We start from the raw sequence: 21,105 nt of genomic DNA, 5'->3' as shown, positions 1-21,105 counted from the left end.
GTGTTCATGTCATCCAGAATCTACATACCTGCAATCACCATAATATGAAGAGGCAGTAAGAGCCATATATGCATTTTTATTTTCAGTTTTCATAGTACTTGCAACATTTGGTTTATTCTCAGTTCTACACTCATTCACTGTATGACCAATTTTCTGACATTTATAGCATTTCATCAACTTGGAATTTCATGCCTCATGATTATTCTTCAAATTTTGGTAGTTTTTGGTTTGTCATTATTAAAATCAATTGTGCTTTTTCAATGATCATGACTGAATGAATATCAAATAAGATACATGTGCTTCCTCCATAAATAGAAAACAGTGCTGACAACCTGTCCTGTACTCATCAAGCTAAAGTGCAAACTGAACAGCTTCGAAGCTGCCAGTGCCAAAATTAAAGCTCCATTTGTAGAAGGACTCTCACATTCTGTTGATTCTTGAAACAATCACCGATATAATAAATCACTGGCAATATTGTCACCTGCCTTCTCAATTGCCATAATCAGGATATGAAAATCTGATGGAAGTCCACTTAGCAAGGTTGCTTCTACTAAATCATTATATTTTTTCTTATCAGTGTTTGAAGTTGTGGAGTAAGTCTCAGTTTTTGACAAATACTCTTCCATATTTTTCTCAGAAGTCAGTGGTATAAACATCTAACTTTGTAGCAAGAAAATATAACTAGATAAACACTTATCTTTAAATGCTGCTATAACTTGTGTCGTGCCCCTCTTGCAGTTGCTGCTCTATATAGTTTTGAAAACGCAGATGAATTTAAAGTTAAGCATACTTTCTATCATGCTTCCTGTACATTTTTCAGATCATTATCAGTGGCAGCAAGTGTATTCTGTGTCTCTCTGTTTCAGGTATATTTCAGTGGTAAATTTCCAGTTGTTGTAGTTAGCCATACCCATCAACGTTTCAGAATTAAAGAGTGGTTGTCCACGGAAAGTCACCTTAGTTACATTCAGTTAGTTCACACACACACACACACACACACACACACACACACACACACACACACCATTATTCTCGACTAATAATAACAACGATATATGATGCAGATAGAAGCGGTCTTGATTTTTTTCAGTTTCTGAGCACATGGTATCTTACAAATGCGGAAACTTCATTATTCTCTCTTTGTAATTTCTTCTGGATACGTGACCTATTTGATATTGACTTTATAGAATCCCATTGTGAGAGGTGCACCCACAAGTAGAGAAGGGTGTTCAAGAAGCCACAACAGTAGAACTTTATTACTACAGAGAAAATGTAAAATAACCGTTAGCAACTGATACAGCTTCCAAGTAAAAGCAATATCTAGATTGTCGTGATCTAATGAAGTTTTGTAACAAACATGAGAGCATTTCCTGAATGTACAAACAGAGTACACTGTCAGTCAGCGTTGAGAAACGCTGCCATAGGCATTGACTGTATACGTGGCACTGGCGATATTTCTGATGAGTGCTGCACTCTGTCAAGTAGACTGGCTTCACTTCTGATATAGAATCGAGATATTGAGGTTGGGACTGGAATTTGCACTGACTGGCAAGCTGCCGGTGGTGTCCTATGAAAGTGCCTGGCAGAAGAATACCAGGAAGTTGTCTAGTGTGACACGGCTCACGGACACGAGCTAGTGCTGGATGTATCCAGTGGATGTTGCAGCTTCGTATACTGGAGTGGCTGTCGCAGCAAGGTGAGCTGCGATCAAGGTGCAGGGCATCTTCACAGGTCAGAAAAGCACTCTGTTGCATAGAATGTGGCTGGACTGTATGGCGCCAGCTGTAGGCCAAAACTCCTGTCAGTCTTTTTAAGAGAATATAAAGTCATTTTATTAATTAATCAAATGCACATACACCTTATTGTTGAGAGCACAGATCAGTCTATTCCAAGATAATTACATGGAAAAATTAGGGACTTTAAACAACAAATTACAACGGCGTACCAACACAAAAATACAATTATTACCAAGATGTAGAAGTCACTTTTTAGTACTATGATGATTTTGAAAGAGAAGAATCCTCACTAATTTTATCTGTATCCATCAGTAAGTTTAATTTGTCTTGTGTTCTTGCGTTTCACAAGTAATTATCATAAGAATTCTGTAAACTGTCATAACACTAGATATACTCTAGAGGATAATCCTAATATATTTGTGACTATTGTTAGTGATACACCAACAATATAGACACTGGCAATTTCTCCTTGCCGATAGTCTGCCATGACAGCATCACCTTAACATCACATTAGTCACAGTCATTGTGACAGCTCATAACACTTCCATAGCCTGTGAAGTTCTAGAAAAGGCCATTCCATCTTGAATGCCGGCATGCAGGCAGCTAGGTATCGATGGACAGGGTTGACAAACAGCTGATGCCTTTTCAGTTAGGGAGTTGGACTGTATCATACATGATCGTATGCTTTGGCTATGTGCTCATGGGCAGGGGTACAAGAAACCAGGTGTGAATGCAGTGAGTATGACCACCTGGTGAGTGACCTGAACACTTCAGCTGCCCCTGAGTGAGATGATGGGTGCTTGCAGGTGACTATGCCCCATGGGCAGAGTTCAAACAAACTGTTCTAGGAAAAAAAAATAGAAATTTTTATAGTAGATCAGACTAAGAGCTCCAGAAATAGCTTGTTTACTACAGGTGTATGTTTTTCTATCAGTGGTGCATAAAACTGTCAAATTGGCATTAAGTTTCAGAAAATCATTAGGCAAACCAGAAATTGAATGGATTACCTTTGATTTTGTAGTCAACAAATAACATTTTTCAACATACACTATGTGATTAAAAGTATCTGGACACTTATAAGTTTGTGGCGGTAATGCTGGAATTCAGTATGGTGTTGGCCCACCCTTAGCCTTGATGACAGCTTCCACTCTTGCAGACATACATTCAATCAGGTTCTGGAAGGTTTCTTGAGGAATGACAGCCCATTCTTCACAGAGTGCTGCATTTAGGAGAGGTGTCGATGTCGGTCGGTGAGGCCTAACATGAAGTCGGCATTCCAAAACATCCCAAAGGTATTCTATAGGATTCAGGTCAGGACTCTGTACAGGCTAGTCCATTATAGGGATGTTATTGCTGTGTAACCTCTCTGCCACAGGCTGTGCATTATGAACAGGTGCTCGATCGTGTTGAAGGACACAATTGCCATCCCTGAATTCCTCTTCAACAGTGGGAAGCAAGAAGGTGCGTAAAACATCAATGTAGGCAAATGCTGTGATAGTGCCATGCAAAACAACAAAGAGTGCAAGCCTCCTCCATGAAAAACACGACCACACCATAAAACCACTGCCTCCGAATTTTACTGTTGACACTACACACGCTGGCAGATGATGTTCACCGGGCATTCGCCATACCCATACCCTGCCATCGGATCACCACATTGTGTATCATGATTCGTCACTCCACACAACGTTTTTTTTATGCTCCTTACACCAAGCGAGGCATTGTTTGGCATTTACCAGTGTGATGTGTGGCTTATGAGCAGCCACTTGACCATGAAATCCAAGTTTCCTCACCTCCCACCTAACTGTCATAGTACTTGCAGTGTATCCTGATGCAGCCTGGAATTCCTGTGTGATGGTCTGGATAGATGTCTGCCTATTATGCATCATGACCCTCTTCAACTGTCTGCGGTCTTTGTTAGTCAACAAACGAGGTCAGCGTGTATGCTTTTGTGCTGTACATGTCCCTTCACATTTTCCACTTCACTATCATATCAAAAACAGTGGATCTAGGGATGTTTAGGAGTGTAGAAATCTAGCATCTACGACAGAAGTGACACCCAATCACCTAATCACGTTCAAAGTCCATGAGTTCCACAGAGTGCCCCATTCTGCTCTCTCACGATGTCTAATGACTACTGAGGTTGCTGATATGGAGTACCTGCCAGTAGGTGGCAGCACAATGCACCTAATATGAAAAACATGTATGTTTGGGGGTGTCCAGATACTTTTGATCGCATCGTGTAGTACAGAGTTTTCACTTACAAAACCATTTTCACAATTTATGGCAAACAAAATAAGTTAATGGAAAGTCTATGATAAGATATAAATAAATGGCTTAAAAAAGTTTTGCACTAGCCTAATACTTGTGTAGTTTGTGCTTTTATGGTCGGAAACCTCCTTCCCCATACTCTTTCGACACAAAGATATTGTTAATTACAGCCATGTGATGTAGAGAAGGTAAAACTAAACTTACAATCAGAATTAAGTTCAGAAGAACACGCTGTGCCTTTAATTGTGAATGGAACATTGCTGCTTATGTACCCTGTTGTCAACCTACCTTAAAGGGTCATTTCAATCTTAAATCGTGCAAGCAGTGTCATATTTTTGCTAGAGGGGTTATCAGCACAAGAAATTTCCCATCGAACAGGAGCAACATTTGTCCCCTATTGTGCGACATAAAACATTGAATATATACCAAGAAGACAAAACAATACTGTATGCTCCCCTTGGAAGGGAAGCAACTGTGGGACTGTGTTGGCCCACAAAGTATGCAGCCAACTCTGCACAATCAACTTGGCCTCCAGTTATTCCTTTCAAATGACGGTAAAAACCCTGTGAAGAAGATGGAGAGGGGAATGCCTGCATTGGCACTTTGATCATGTTCTTCACCAAATAAGGCTAAAATTGCTTGACATTTGATGAATGTTCTAAAACAGTGTAGAGGCTGCCAGATACTTATACCTATCTCAAGCATGCAGTCCATGGGGTCAGATAGGTGGTTTCAGTCATGTTTGGACCAGTATCATGTATGGATGTTAGGTGCTTCAAGACACTATTATAATTTGAGGGCTGTGCAATATTGGGGCATGATCTTCAGACCTATGGTAAAGTCTTATGTCAACATTTCAGCAATGATTTCATCTTTCAAATGCACAAACATGCAAGCCCTACTCTGTGAACACCTTTCCTCAGGAGGTATGATTCAACTGAATGGAATTAGTTAAGATGAACCAGTTCAACTGAAATTCACAGCATGTCATCGCAGGAACCCTCCTCGTAAATTGGAAGACCTCAGGAGGGTGATTGTCAAAGAGTGGGAAAAGCTTAAGCAGTAGTGTCTTGACTTCCTTGTGTACAGCATGCCATGGAGGATCCAAGCATGTTACAGTGCACAGGATGGTGCAGCGTGGTATTCCATGTTATCGATTAGCGGATTTTTACTTGAAAAATATGCAAAGATGTGCTCTTTTGAATTGACAGTGTTTATTATGGTTATTGTTTCGTTTTTATTCACAGTGAAGCTGTTTAGTGAGGCATTCTTTCATTCTGTGCTCCCCTTGAATCTAAGCACACGCATGTTCACAGATATGCAGGTGGCGTAAAACTTTTTCTGAACAGATTACCTATGAGACTAAGAGTCATTGAATAAAGAAGATACTTTGTAGTAGACAGTGATGTAGAAAAATTTGATTAGCAGCTAAGATTTCCTTCAGGGTGCAGCCCATTTAAGTGATTAACTAGATGAACCCTTCACCAAGAAGCTATCTTCAGAGGACAGTCATAATTCTGCAATGGAAAGGAACATGAGACAAAAGACAAGGGAGCAGACATTTCATCACTTGTCCCTTCATATTTATACATGAACTATATTGAAATATGTGTCATCACGGATGAAGCTACAAATTGTGCTTGCAAAGTCAACAGTAAGAAGACATCCTATTGTGAAAAGATTTGTTTCAAAATTTGTTTATGCGAGGAATGTAATAGCAGAAAAGTGTGCTTCAGAAAAATCCTCTAGAATATAAACAGATGATTTGAAGAAAAAAGCTGAAACAGAGACCACCACTTTTCATTTTTCAATTACAGAATTTCCAAATGGCGTATTTCCGTAAGTGCAGCGTGTGTATTCTGATTGTAACTGTTGATTTTTCATCATGATTTTTTAACTATTGTCTTTTGCATCAGATTAACTAGAAGCTGTAGCAAAACTTTTTATTTTCAAGAACTTATCAGATGCTAGATATGAAAACAGTATAAGACAATTATATTTTGTATTCACTATGTTGGTAAAATATTCTGATTAGTAATGCACTTACTCACAGCAATATTTATCTTATAAACATCTTTGCCATTTTCAGGGAAGAGGAAGAAAGTCTAAAGCTGCTGTTACAGTGGAAATGGAAGCATCAGAAAATCCAACACTAGATTCCATACGAGCTGACCCAATACTCTTCTGCACTGCATTGAAGAAAAACCGATTTTATATGTTTACAAGGTACCCATTTATCACATGAATTATTTGATTTCTATTGGTGTAAGATGAGGCAGTAGTGGGTTAGTCTGGAGCAGGCCTGTTCACTGAACTGCTTGTAAGCTGGCTCGCACTTACACGATAGCAGTGAGCAACCAGCCGACTCACAGTGGCTAATGGTGATGGACGGAGTGATGAGAGGAGGGATGAGTCAGAACAATGTAGCTTCAGAAAAGAAACTTTTATCAACCGGTCTAATTCTATGGCCACTAATGTACTGTTCAATGGAGATGTATTGCTTCATAGTGACGCATTAATGTATTTCATGGCACATTTATTTCCTGAGGCTCTTGTATTAATGAGAAATGGCAGTGAAATAAAACTTTCATCTCTTTTACTACTCTAATGAAATGAAGGCCAAGGGGCAGCTAAATACAAAACATGATATTTCTTGCAATTGATGCTGCCTAATGATGAATGCCATTTTAGGAAGAAATTTAAATTGACTTCAACTTACATTTTGTGGCCATTTTATTCAAACATTAAACACAAGCAGATTCAGAAAGAAGTAGGTGTGTAGTTATTCAGAGATGAAGAGACTTTCTCAGGACAGAGTAACTTGGAGACGGGCAAGGCCTTTGTTAAAAATAGACAACATACACACGTGCGCACGCGCGCACTCACACACACACACACACACACACACACACACACACACACACACACACACACACACACACACGTGCAAATGCAACTCACATACAAATAACCATAGAGACTGTGGTCATATGTGTGTGTGAGTTGCATGTGCATCTAAGTATGTTGTCTATTTTTGACGAAGGCCTTGTTGGCCAAAAGCTAACTTTCCAACACTTTTTTTGTTGTGCCTTTTTGCGACTCAGCAGCTCCACTGTATAGTGAGTAGCAACTATCCTTTTCATCATATTGTTACATTCTGTTGTGGATTTTCCATTGTTTAAATACTGGAATGAGTATTACTAATTTTGCTTTTCACTTTAGCATCAATGTCTGATACCACTTTATGAGAGCTTTTGCTATAAATACAAGTTTTTAAGCTGAAGTATGGCAGTGAACATCAGTAGGTAGATTTTGTTTTCTTCATTGCAGAAAAAAAATTGCTCACACATCAGCATAGTTGAAGCTGCAGATTTGTGAAGCCATGGAAATTTATGTTGTGGAAAATTCTTAAAAAAGTTTATGAGAATAATTTTGTTATGAAGCTTATTATGCAACTGCCAGTCACACTTATAGGTCTATAAGTTCTAACTGTTGCTCAGTTTAAACATTGTCAACATCAACTAAAAAGAGAAATGAAAATATCTATTAAACTTTCCATAATTCTGGAAAGAAGTCTCAGATTCCTGGAGAAGAGCAATGAGTATTATTTGATATTGTTCAAAATTCTATTCTATTCCCATCATTAAAGCTAACAGCTGTGGAGAAATCAGCAGTGTTCCCATTCCCTGGCTGTCTATTCCACAAAGAGTGTTTCAGCTTGAACCCCTGAATGCAGTCATACATCTCTGAAAGTAACATGTTTATACCCGGAACACATTGATGTGGTGTGTAATGTCACAGAGGAAGGCTAAATCTTCTATCCACCATTCATCTTTCATTTCTACAATAGGCTTACCACTCATTACCATAAACATGAAGTTCAAAAAGGATTTTACTTTCACTCATCCAGCATATTTTACTGTAATACAGCACATCATCATAACTGTTTCCCATGCCTTCTTAAAAGTCTTGGAACTGGCGGTGTTTGAGAGCATGACTGCAGATGAAATTTGTTGTACGAGTCAGTACAGTCGTCACTTCCCTCATGTTCACACTCTTACCACATAAATGCTCTTGACAGAGAGTGTAGTGTATTGCAAAATCTCATGTGAAACAGGTAAATATTTTAGCATCTCATAAAAGTACCATGAAACTGATATTTCGGTTAATTTTAGGTGTTGTGCCATCTATAGCCATAGAAGCAAGATGCTTCCATAACAGACAAATCGTCAACATGCTTTTGCATGCACACAAGAATTTCTGCCCCCATTTTGTATCTTTCATCAGAACCAAGTGTGAGGGTTTCTGCTGTATTGAAGTATGGTTTTACTTTATAACAGACAGAATCTTCCAACTGTTATTCCCATAAAACTGCTTTTACCATGAAGAAGAAGAGACTATATACTCTGGACACAATCTGGTTTCTTGACCAGACTATAATTCAGCTTCACAAGCACATTGCATCGGACAAATTTCTGTCATTAGATTCTTCTCTTTTCTTCATTCTACATTCTGTGTCGACAAAAAAACATGGAACTTTGACAGGGAGGAGTTCCATGGCAAAGTGGTGCAGACCCTGAGTGACTACTTGTGATAACTGAAACTTGTCAAAAGGGTGTCTTTTGCCACTGCATGACACCCCAGGAGCACCTCAAACATAAAAATCCAACTCTAAAAAACCCAGATTCATCTCAATACCTTGTTGTTGTTGTGATAATCAGATAGACTTGTTTGATGCAGCTCTCCAGGCTACTCTATCCTGTCCGCCGCTCGTGGTCTCGCGGTACCTTTCTCGCTTCCCGAGCACGGGGTCCCGGGTTCGATTCCCGGCGGGGTCAGGGATTTTCGCCTGCCTCGAGATGACTGGGTGTTTGTGTTGTCCTCATCATTTCATCATCATCCAGGAAAGTGGCGAAATTGGACTGAGCAACGATTGGGTAATTGTACGGGCGCTGATAACCACGCAGTTGAGCGCCCCACAAACCAAACATCATCATCATCATCACTCTATCCTCTGCAAGCCTCTTCATCTCCGAATAACTACTGCATCCTACATCCTCCTGAATCTGCTTAGTGTACTCATCTCTTGGTCTCCCTCCAAATTTTTATCCTTCATCCTTCCCTCCAGTACTAAATTGGCAATCCCTTGATATCTCAGAATGTGTCCTGCCAACTGATCCCTTATTCTTGTCAAGTTGTGCCACAAATTTCTCATCTCCTCAATTCTGTGCAGTACCTCCTCATTAGTTACATGATCTACCCATTTGATCTTAAGCATTCTTCTTTAGCACCAAATTTCGAAAGCTTCTTCTATTCTCTTCTTGTCTAAACTATTTATCATCCATGTTTCACTTTGATAGATGGCTACATTCCATACAAATACTTTCAGAAAAGGCTTCCTGACACTTAAATTGTTAACAAATTTCTCTTCGTCAGAAACACTTTCCTTGCGATTGACAGTCTACATTTTATATCCTCTCTACTTCAACCATCATCAGTTATTTTGCTCCCCAATTAGCAAAACTCATTTACTACTTTGTGTCTCATTTCCTAATATAACTCCCTCAGCATCATCTGATTTAATTCGGCTACATTCCATTATCCTCATTTAGCTTTTCTTGATGCTCATCTTATATCCTCCTTTCAAGACATTGTCCATTCCATTCAGCTGCTCTCCCAGGTCCTTTGCTGTCTCTGACAGAATTTCATTGTCGTTGGCAAACATAAGTTTTTATTTCTTCTCTATGGATTTTAATTCCTATTCCTAATTTTTTGTTTTTCTCCTTTACTGCTTGCTCAATATAAAGACTGAATAACTTTGGGGATAGGCTACAACCCTGTCTCACTCCCTTCTCAACCACTGCTTCCCTTTTGTACCCCTCAATTCTTGCAACTGCCATCTGTTTTCTGTACAAATTGTAAATAGCTTTTCGCTCCCTGTATTTTACCCCTGCCATCTTCAGAATTTGAAAGAGAGTGTTCCAGTCAACATTGTCAAAAGCTTCCTCTGAGTCTACAAATGCTAGAAACATAGCTTTGTCTTTTCTTAAGCTATCTTCTGAGATAAGTCATAGGGTCAGTAGTGCTTCGCGTGTTCCAACATTTCTATGGAATACAAACTGATCTTCCCTGAGGTTGGCTTCTACCAGTTTTTCCATTCGTCTGTAAATAATTTGTGTTAGTATTTTGAACCCATGATTTATTAAACTGATAGTTCAGTAATTTTAACACCTGTCATCACTTGCTTACTTTGGGATTGGAATTATTATATTCTTCTTGAAGTCTGAGGGTATTTTGCTTGTCTCATGCATCTTGCTCTCCAGATGGTAGAGTTTTGTCATGACTGGCTCTCCCAAGGCTATCAGTAGTTCTAATAGAATGTTGACTACTCCTGGAGCCTTGTTTCGACTTAGGTCTTTTAGTGCTCTGTCATATTCTTCATGCAGTATCGTATCTCCCATTTCATCTTCATCTATACCGTCTTCTATATCCATAATACTACCCTCAAGTACATCACCCTTGTATAGACTGTCTATGTACTCCTTCCATCTTTCTGCTTTCTCTTCTTTGCTTTTCTATCTGATATCTTGATAGTCATACAAGTGACTCTCTTTTCTCCAAAGGTATCTTTAATTTTCCTATAAGCAGTATCTATCTTCCCCTTAGTGATATATGCCTCTACCTCCTTACATTTGTCCTCTAGCCATCCCTGCTTAGCCATTTTGCACTTGCTGTCGATCTCAATTTTGAGACTGCTTCACTTACCGCATTTTTATATTTTCTCCTTTCATCAATTAAGTTCAGTATCTCTTCAGTTTCCCAAGGATTTCTACTAGCCCTTGTCTTTTTACCTACTTGACCCCCTACAGCCTTCACCATTTCTTTTCTCAAAGCTACCCATTCTTCTTCTACTGTGTTTCTTTCCCATGTTCTTGCCGATCATTCCCTAATATTCTCTCTGAAACTCTCTACAACCTCTGGTTTAGTCTGTTTATTCAGGTCCCATCTCCTTAAATTCCCACCTTTTTGCAGTTTCTTCATTTTTAATCTACAGTTCATAAACAATAAACTGTAGTCAAGAGTCCACATCTGCCCCTGGAAATGTCTTACACATTAAAATTTGGTTCCTAAATATCTGTCTTACAATTACATAATCTATCTGAAACCTTCCATTGTCTCCAGGTCTCTTCCACGTATACAACCTTCTTTCATGATTATTAAACCAAGTGTTAGCTATGATTAAGTTGTGCTCTGTGCAAATTTCTACCAGGTGGCTTCCTCTTTCATTCCTTGCCCCCGGCCCATAATCACCTACTACTTTTCCTTCTCTTCCTTTTCCTACTATCAAATTCCAGTCCCCCATGACTATTAAATTTTTCTGTCTCTTTTAACTGTCTAAATAATTTCTTTTATCACGTCATACATTTCTTCAATCTCTTCATCATCTGTGGAACTAGTTGGCATGGGCTTCATGTGTATCTTTGCTAGTATTCACAATGCTGTTCATAGTAGTTATCTGTGTTCCTGGTTTTTTATTCATTGTTAAGCCTGCTTCTGCATTACCCTTATCTGATTTTATATTTATATTTTGTTTCTCCTGATGACAATGTCCTGAGTAGTCCCTGCCCAGAGATCCAAATGGGGGACTATTTTACCTCCAGAATATTTTACCCAAGAGGATACGATCATCATTTAACCATACAGTAAAGCTGCATGCCCTTGGGATAAATTACGACTGTAGTTTCCCTTTGCTATCAGCTGTTTGCAGGAACAGCACAGCAAGGCCATTTTGATTGATGTTAGAAAGCCAGATCAGTCAGTCATCCAGAGTGTCGCTCCTACAGCTACTGAAGGAACCACACATTTGTCTGGCCTCTCAACAGATACCTCCGTGTTGTAGTTGAACTTACGCCACAGCTATCTGTATAGCTGAGGCACGCAAGCCTCCCCACCAATAGCAAGGTCCATGGTTCCTGGGGGGGGGGGGGGGGGGGGGCACTCAGTACCTTAATTAACAATAAGCAAAGCATTTAAAAGGAGAGAGGGAGGGAGAGAAAGAGAGAGAGAGAGAGAGAGAGAGAGAGGGGGGGAGAGATTATTTGGTTAACATCGAAATACATTTAAGTATTAGGAATTCCTTTCTGAAAGTGTTTGTCTGGAGAAGCCTTGTATGCAAGTGAAATGTCGACAGTAACCATTCCAATGAGTAGAGAATAGTAGCTTTTGAACTAGGATGCTGCAGAAGAATGCTGAAGATTAGATGGATAGATCAAATAACTAGTGAGGAAGTACTTAATAAAACCGGGGGAAAAAGGAAATATATGGCATAACCTGACTAAAAGAATATCAGTTGATAGGACATGTCTTGAGCCATCAAAGAATTGTCAGTTTGGTAATGGAGAGATGTTTGTAGGACAGAAACTTGCAAGTAGTAGACTAGCACGGAGAGCTGCATCAAACTGCTCTTTGAACTGAAGTACACAGCAACAACACAGACAGGGAGACTGACTAAAAGTTAACTCACCTGTTGCAGTCATAACTGATCCGGTAATGAAGAGCTACAATAGTGGAGGGAACAACTGAATGAAAACAGTAAATTCAGTCTGTCCCCGGGAAACAGTTGACACGTTTGGTTGTAGTTTTACAAGTCAGTAGGATTATTATTCATTCATTTCTTTTGAGTGAAACCAGTTTGTGGGAGCAGAAAAGTGATTCTCAAGATAAATTCAGTGCAATATCCTGTTCTGAAATGATGATTCATATTATGAAACTATATTAATTAAAGAGATTCAAAGAAAATTACTGAATGATGATGACAAATATTTCCCCAACAAGTGACATTATATGTTTAAAAAGCAAGTGATTAAGTGACCAAACGATTTAAAAAAATTATGCCTTGTGTGCTTTCTATTCAGGTCACCTCGGCAATTACTGAAACAGATTCATCAGTAATTTGTATAAACCAGTAGGGGGAGGGGGATTGGGCGGGGGAGGGGGGGGGATTGAGAGAGAGAGCAGTCCAGCTCCCACCCAAAGAAGTCATGCTGTGGTCGTATCCTTCATCTAAATCTGTACATAGAAGATGGACACAAAAGAGGGCAAGTAATGGGAGTGTTATTCATAGATCAATCAGCAGCATGTGATACCGTCAACCACAAGAAGTTGATTAGAAAGGTACATTCAGTTACAAAAGACTACTATTTAACACAGTTTATCCTATGTTTGCTGCAAAACAGGAGGATTTTTTTTCTTTTGTCATTTAGCATGTTAAGAAGAGCCAACAGAGGATCTTGGAGAATGGTCTCCCTAAGGGCAGTGTTTTGGCACCTCTGTTGTACAACATCTACACAAGTGATCAACCAGTCAACTGTGGAACAAGAAAATTTCTTTATGCAAATGACACAGCAACTGCAGTTCAAGGCAAAACATTTAAGGAAGTGGAGATGAAGCTTCCAATAGCCCATGAAGATCGCTGCAAGTATTATGATGATAACCACCTAAAGCCAAATTCCAGAAAGATACAGGTCTATACCTTGCATCTGAGAAACTGAGGAACCAGGGCGGAGTTAAATATTATGTGGGGAGGACAACAACTACGCAACTACAATACTCCAAAAAAGTTGGGAACACAGTTGGATCATTGCTCACATTCAGAGATCACTGCCAAGAAACAAAGCTAAAAGTATTGGCCTGGAACAGCAGATGGCCTGGAACAGCATTATCCGTAAACTTACTGGCACCAATGATGCTCAGAGTCAAGTGTCCCCCATACGTCTGCCCCGGCACTATGCTTCTCTGCGACAGAATCTGCAGCTCCAATTTGGCAAAATTCCTCACACGCCTAATGGGTGAATATGACATTGAATGAGACTGGGTGCATCATGACTGTCTCCCTATGACTAACTGTTGTTACAAAAATTTATTAAATTATGGATAATAGCACCAGTCACATATATGGAGAAAAAGAAGCAGGAAATCAATCCCAGACACCTGCTGTTTGGGAAGGAACCATAAAAACCTAGGTTGAAGTCAAGGAGGAGCTTCATGCGCACAACACCAGCAATTCCATCAGCACCTGGAACTCGATGAACAGAGCTATGGCGAAATTTGTTAACTGAAAGAGACATACAAAAAATTTCTATGTAAGTACATAAATACATATTTTTTAAGAATACTTCAGATTTATAAGTTTTGGTCAGCAGTCAGAGTAAAGTTTGTTCAAATGGAATAATACTGGTACAACATGTTATGTATAGCAACTTGTGGTACAGAAGAGGTGATGCGCAGTGAGCAGGCATGTTATCGAGGAAAGGAATACAGTAATTAATAGTATAAACTTGTGTTTTTGTTCACACACAAAATAATACCGCCCTGTTGTTTCAGCTCTAATGGCTGACAGGATAATGTAGCTATGTGTTTACCTGAGTGCTCTGGAGAATGAGAGTGATTTGTAAGCTGATGTGCTATGTTCCTATTCTTGTTTATGTGCCTGTCAGCTGCTCAACATATGCGCTATTGAGTTATTGTCTTTCCTTGTACTGCATTTACAGCTTGCCTGTTTTTGTGTTAAGTTGATAAAAGTTGACAGGTTTCTCAATTATAAGTACAGTTCTTGTGAATCAACATCTTGGTGGATAGAGAAATTATTTTGGAGTTATATTTACTCACCAACTCCTCATAATTGTGCTACCATAGATTGCACAAACTCATTAAGGATTATTGCAGTATTAAATATGACATGTTTCGATGTTGAGAACCCGTCCTACTGGCTGATAGATCACACATATTCTCTAGTTATTGGTTACTTAACAACACAGCTTTGCAGCTAAATTTCATTGACTAATAAGTGGAAAGTCAGGTTTTCAAGATTGTAAACATGTTGTATTTCTCTGTGACATTTTAGGCGTGAACCAGAAGACGCAAAGAGCCCAGATGCAGACAGGGATGTATTTAATGAAAAACCATCAAAGGAAGACATTATATCTGCAACAGAAGCCTCAGGTAATGCAGTAATTTAAATTATACATTAATTGTACCTATTAAGAGTGCAGATAGTTCTTTTGATCCTGATGTTGGAATTGAATTTTAGTCAACTATTAATTGGTAGAATTCAGTTCACAGTTAATGTGCTGAAGTCTGTATCCTCCATCTAATCAACAATTTTTTCATAACAAATGTAAACATGGTCCGTAGTAGACTGTAGCCTGATTTTTATTTAACCATGCGATTAGCTAATTTCGACTACTTGTCATTGTCAAGCACTTGTAAAGCCAACATGAAAAGCACTACATTGTCTGCATGCATCACATGTATAACTAACACTTTACACACCTCACATTAAGATAAGACATTACTGCACAAATTTCTTACAAACATGGAAATTTGTTGTCACTGATTCATATTCATCCAAAGACTTTAAGACTCTCCAGCCTACTATGTTACAGCCTACTAGGAACCATGTTTATGTTTGTTAAGCACAAGTACAAAATTTTAAATTATTTTGTAGTTGTTTTGGTATGCAGTATAGATGAAAATAAGCTGGTGATTATGCTGACAATTCTGTAAAATTTCTTAAGAAAGTAATAAGCACCATTAATTAACTTTCGTAGAAAACTTGGCAGTAGTTGAAATGTGCCACTTTCATCAGCCGTAGTTTCATAAGTGTTTCTGATGCAACAAAAAAGTGGCACAGTGCATAAAACTGTGGGATTTTCATGATTTAAAATCACCATTTGGCCATCGCATTATGCAGAAATTTTTACTGCTTCATGAATGTGAAAATGACTGAAGAAAATGTGTTTGATTGAATATATTTCACAAAACACAGTCTTCATCTTAACAAACCATTTAACCAGAGTAAATTGTAATATTAATAAAAGAATAAGAAACAAGGTGCAGTCCAAAGCAACACCCTTAGATAGACAGCTCACTAAACATGAAATGAACTCACAAAATGCATTCCATGTACACAGACTACATTAGGTAAATGATTTGCAAATTCACAGAACAAGACTGCATCCCTGAATTCATCAGTAACTAGTATTTCCCTTTTTAGACAAAACACTGGAAAACATCAACTGGAATTCTCCACCAGAATATTAGAGACTTGTGTATTGATCTAAATGAACTCTCAACCAATGTTTGTGACTATGCCCTTGTACTGTGCTTCACCGAGTACCACGTCTGCTGTGTGTAGAAAGAATTCTAATACCTGGTTACAATCTGACAACTTCATACTGCAGAAAATAAAGGGAAAGAGGTGATATGGCTGTTTCTATTAAGAGCTGTATCAAGAGTAATGCAATGGGTGTAAGTGATTTTCATCTAAAACAACATATGAAGCATTTGCCATTGAACTGCCTTTAAATAATTCTGCCTTATTAATTGCAGTGGTATAAAGGGTACTTTCAGGGAATCGGGGCCTCTTTTTGAAGCTTCTCAACTCACTTCTACAGCATCTGATTAAATTTAAGAGAGATATCATAGAACTTGGCGATTTCCATTTAGATTTTCTATCACACAGTAATGGGTTACATACCTGGTAAATTTAAACAATGGAAAGTCCTAGAGGGAATAATGATGATATTTTGAAAAGGATAGATTATTACTCACCATATAGAGGAGATGGCGGGTCACAGTACCTGTCTGTGATTCAAAAAGTTACAGAAACTGACCCAAGGAAACCACGAAAAGTCATGGATCACATAGAGGATAAGGATATATTGTAAACAAATACAAGAATTCTACAATACATGAAAAAATTTAGGCAACACTACCCAAATAAATCATTATAAAAAGTACTGTAAAATATTAGCCAAAATAATCAAACAATCAATAAGTATATATTTTAGCTCCAAAATTAACCAATCCCGTAATGAAACAGTCTGATGCATGATAAGTAGTGAAACAGGTACCAACAGTCCCTGTAATACCAAAGACATTTTCTGAAATACTGATGATAACTAGAAATGAAGTAAGGAAATCCACTGACTCTTTAAAAAGCAGAGGATCACCAAGTGTAAGTAATATTTCCAGTAAACTTCTAAAATATTGTTCAGATCAATTGCACATTCCCAGATGGAATGAAACTTGCTACAGTGAAGCCTCTTAACAGAGAGAGAGACATAACACAAGTCACAAACTATTGTCCAGTTTATTTCGTGACCACATTCATGAAAGTCCTCGAAAAAGTACTATATTTTAGAATTGTGAGGTATCTCAAAAATTTTGACATCTTCAGTGAAAGTTTGGTTTCTGAAAAGGTATATCCACAACTGAAGCTGTATTTTCTCTCACAAACGATGTATTGGAATCCCTAGGAGAAAGATTAAGCCAGTTGGAATATTTTGTTATTCTTTCTAAGACTATGTGGATCACAAAATACTTCTCAACTAGAGGGGCAGTTGGAAACTGGTTAAAATTCTATCTCCAAGACAGGAAGCAGAAGTTAGTTTTAGATGAGAATAGCAAAGCTGTTGGGAGGGAAGAGGCTGACTGGAGCATAGCACTCCATAGAGTGCCCCAGGGATCTGTCCTTGGTCCACGGTGGGTTCAAAGTAACTCACTGTCTACTGATCAAAACTAATTACATCCAGTTCAGCTCCTATCATAAATTTCCACCAGAGATGCCTATTGTACCTGACAGTCAGCAAGTTCAAAGGGTATACTGCACCAAATTCATAGGTCTCCACATAGATAGCAGGGTTAGCTGAGATCATTGTGTCATGCAGACCATGTAAGGGTTGTCCTTGGCTACTTTTGTTGTTCGAACAACCTCATATTTGAGACATCTGTATCACGAAGTTATGTGCTGTGGAATTATCTTCTGGGGCAATTCACCCACATCATAGAAAATTTTCTTTCTGCAGAAAAAGGTAGTCCGAACAATGTGCCTAGTGCCCTTGTTGTAATCTCTTTAAGAAACTTCGGATATTTACTGCAACGATCCTGTACACTATGAAACCAATGAAATATACCATGATCACAATGCAAGAAGAAAGGCTGACTTCCATTGTGATTTTAAAAATTAACTTGGGATGCAGAAAGATGTATAGTATTCCAGTATTAAAGTATGCAATTAATTGTCAAATAATATCAAAGGTCATTGTGGTAACAGTGCAGTATTTAAAAATGAAATAAAGATGTATTTTCTTGATAAAATATTTTATTCAATTGGTGAATTTATCAACAGAGACACATAGCCATTTTATGCATACATTTTTTTTTTTTTTGTCTGAATTATACGAGATGTGCAGATCCTTGTAGGATGCCCTTTTTTTTGCTTCTGTTTTATTCTAGTGTCATGTTGTTATTTTCCCTGCAACATTTTTGTAAATTGAGTGTACTTTCCCTTGTTGCACATTCTATGTGATTCACATTTATATATTCTTTAAACCAATCCACATCCTAGCATCTCACATGCGTACAAGGATCTGTAGAAGATGTATATGGCTAAAATAAATAAACTGTGATTTAACTGTTTCACAGTTTTCCCTAACCAGGAACATCAACAAGGCCACAGCTATTCATTTACCACACCTGCCTTACCAACTGATGTAGTGTTCTGTCTCTGGTGACTTCTGTGTTGACAGAACAGTGAACTACAACTGTCATTGCTCATTCAACTGAAAAATATTGTGGATTTCTCGCTTAATTTTTTGTTTTATTTCTTTGCCTTTTTTTCTTCTTTTTTATCTCCGGTGTTGACTTAGAACACTAAGTTTTCTCTCTTATCAGATACTGTCTGTTTCACAGCCTGTTTTAAAGACTGTATATGATCGTAGATATATGTGATTATTACCAGTGTCAAGAAAAGTCCTCAGGGTGTGTGTCCAAATCATGATGTAAAATGTCCTAATGTGTCAGTCACTATTTCTGTGACATCCATTGTTACAGTATTGGAGCCCACATACAGTAGTAGCTGGAACATTTTGCACTGTGACATGGTCACACACTCAAAAACTTTTTTATTGATATTAAAGTATGTACTTTTGTCTGTAAACTAAACATGACATTAAAAAAAAAATTGACTGGTTTCAAGTCAGTTAATTTTCAGTTTTTACCATCATGTCTTTCTTCACAAAATACAAGCTAGGTAATTTTTATTGTTGTGTGTGAATTCCTTATGTGTTGCTTAATACTGTGATTTTTTTTATTATTATTATCTTTCATGAGATACTGTTTGACATTACGCAATTAGAATAACATATAATTTGCTAGTTTTTGATTCAGTATACTGCTTGGCAGCATAGTATAAAATTAGTTTCTTTTTCTTAATCAGGTGTTCAGCGCATCTATGACAGTGCTATCATTCATACTGCAATGGGGGATATTCATGTGAAATTATTTTCAAAAGAATGTCCACGTGCTGCTGAAAACTTTTGTGTACACAGCAAGAATGGTTACTATAATGGACACATATTTCATAGAGTAATTAAAGGCTTCATGGTGCAGACTGGTGACCCCACAGGTAGTATAAGCTCTTTATTTGAATCACTTGTTTACCACATTTTTGCATTATGTTTTTTCAAAATACAAATTTATTATCAATATTATGATGTCAGTCTCTCACTGGAATGAAAAAGTGGACTGAGAGAAGATTCCCAGTTGCTGTATAGTGGAGGCATTGAGCGGTAAATGAGATTAGCTCTTTCTGATGCCAAATTCCTTTCCTTTACATTTTCATCGCTCACTCTCCTCCACCCTACCCTCTTCTCTTCCTTGTTCTTCCCATCAGCTCTACCCAGAGAAGATCAGTATCCACAAAATCTTGGGGGGGTGGGGGGGTTGGATTGGAATAGGGGCACTTGGCACCTCCCCATGCCCCAGTATCTGCAGTACAGACTTGTTAACCATTACATAATTGTTGCACATTTCAGAAGTTATTGCCAGTGATGCGGCTAAACTACAGACTATGCACTGCTGAGCACTACTGAAAACACTGTGGCTTCTGCAATCACTATATAACTTGGGTTTGTTTGGCTTTCATCCTGTCTCACAGTAAGTTTTGCTGTTTTGTTGGTGTAGTGGTAGTTGTGACACCATTTTCTAGTTATGGCTGTGAACTATACAAAAGATTTGCCAAAATAGAATCCTCAGTCCTTTCTCTGTTTCTTCCTCATACAGTCCTTATTAAACTGCAGAAAGGGTTTATTCCAACACTGAGCAAAAAGTAAATATGGCTGCAATATATCTGCTTGATGTCTGCCCCCAATTCCCAAAAGCATATCTTCTTCCCCTACTACCCAACTTCATCACAAAAGTATTTTACTATTTGCTTCTATACAAAGATGAACTGTGAGGGCTAGCTGACTCTCCATTCATTATTACGTGGCAGAGCTATTGTAGTAGACATGGCAAAACACACGCCAGCCTGTATTGAAGGCAGTTTCATTTATTGATCCAGATGCACCAGTCACAAAGAAAAGTACTATTTTCACTGCTAGAAGAGAGGAAAAAATATGTGAAATTTCAATATTTGAATGATATACTCTTCAGGAGTTGAGACCTTTACAAAGGGTGCAACATGCAGTTATAAACTTACAAGTTCAACAGCCAGTTGATGTGTCCGCATAGTCTTCACTTTCAGGGATTAGGGTAACAATAAGTTCTGTCTTCAAAGATTTTGTTGATCACATCTGTTTTTGGGCCTACCGGGATTTCCTCTCCCTCTCAGACTTATCTCCACTGTTGTTTCATCATTCTTTTTTGTGGCATTCTAGTCACATGCCCTGTCCACCTTATTTCTCAATTCTTTTTCCTGCCAATATTTTACTCTTATTCCTCTTTGGGAAAACCCAAGTGTTAGTCCCATACAGCAAAAATGTTGCCGCCATAGTTTTATAAAACTTTATTTTTGTTTCATCTCTAACTCTGTTCTTAAGGTTTTGCACAGTATTGTGTCAAACTGGTGCAACGGCGACTATTTTGGTTCTGTCCTAGGCTGTTTAAAGATTCAGTTCTATTGAACAATTTGAGAGATGTTTTATAAAATTTATCACATTCACCTCGTTGATTGCTGGTTCAGGGTAACATTTCACCCAAACAGTGCAAAAAATGTAGCTTTAAAATCACATTTTGTTCAACGATTATTTTGTGC

At 38.2% G+C, this 21,105-nt stretch overlaps 1 protein-coding gene across 2 annotated transcripts in view; it reads left to right on the top strand.

The window, feature by feature from the left end:
• Positions 1 to 21,105, top strand: part of LOC126088507 (peptidylprolyl isomerase domain and WD repeat-containing protein 1) — a 121,794-nt gene that overhangs the window by 93,943 nt on the left and 6,746 nt on the right. For both annotated transcript variants that reach the window (XM_049906651.1, XM_049906650.1), the window contains exons 10-12: positions 6,097 to 6,233; positions 14,911 to 15,008; positions 19,288 to 19,476. In XM_049906651.1, coding sequence (XP_049762608.1) covers positions 6,097 to 6,233; positions 14,911 to 15,008; positions 19,288 to 19,476 — 424 coding nt within the window. The remainder of the gene's footprint in view (positions 1 to 6,096; positions 6,234 to 14,910; positions 15,009 to 19,287; positions 19,477 to 21,105) is intronic.

The sequence above is a fragment of the Schistocerca cancellata genome, chromosome 6 (genome assembly GCF_023864275.1).
Source record: "Schistocerca cancellata isolate TAMUIC-IGC-003103 chromosome 6, iqSchCanc2.1, whole genome shotgun sequence".
NCBI classification, from domain to species: Eukaryota; Metazoa; Arthropoda; class Insecta; order Orthoptera; family Acrididae; genus Schistocerca; species Schistocerca cancellata.
This window is presented reverse-complemented; position numbering and strand designations above follow the sequence as displayed.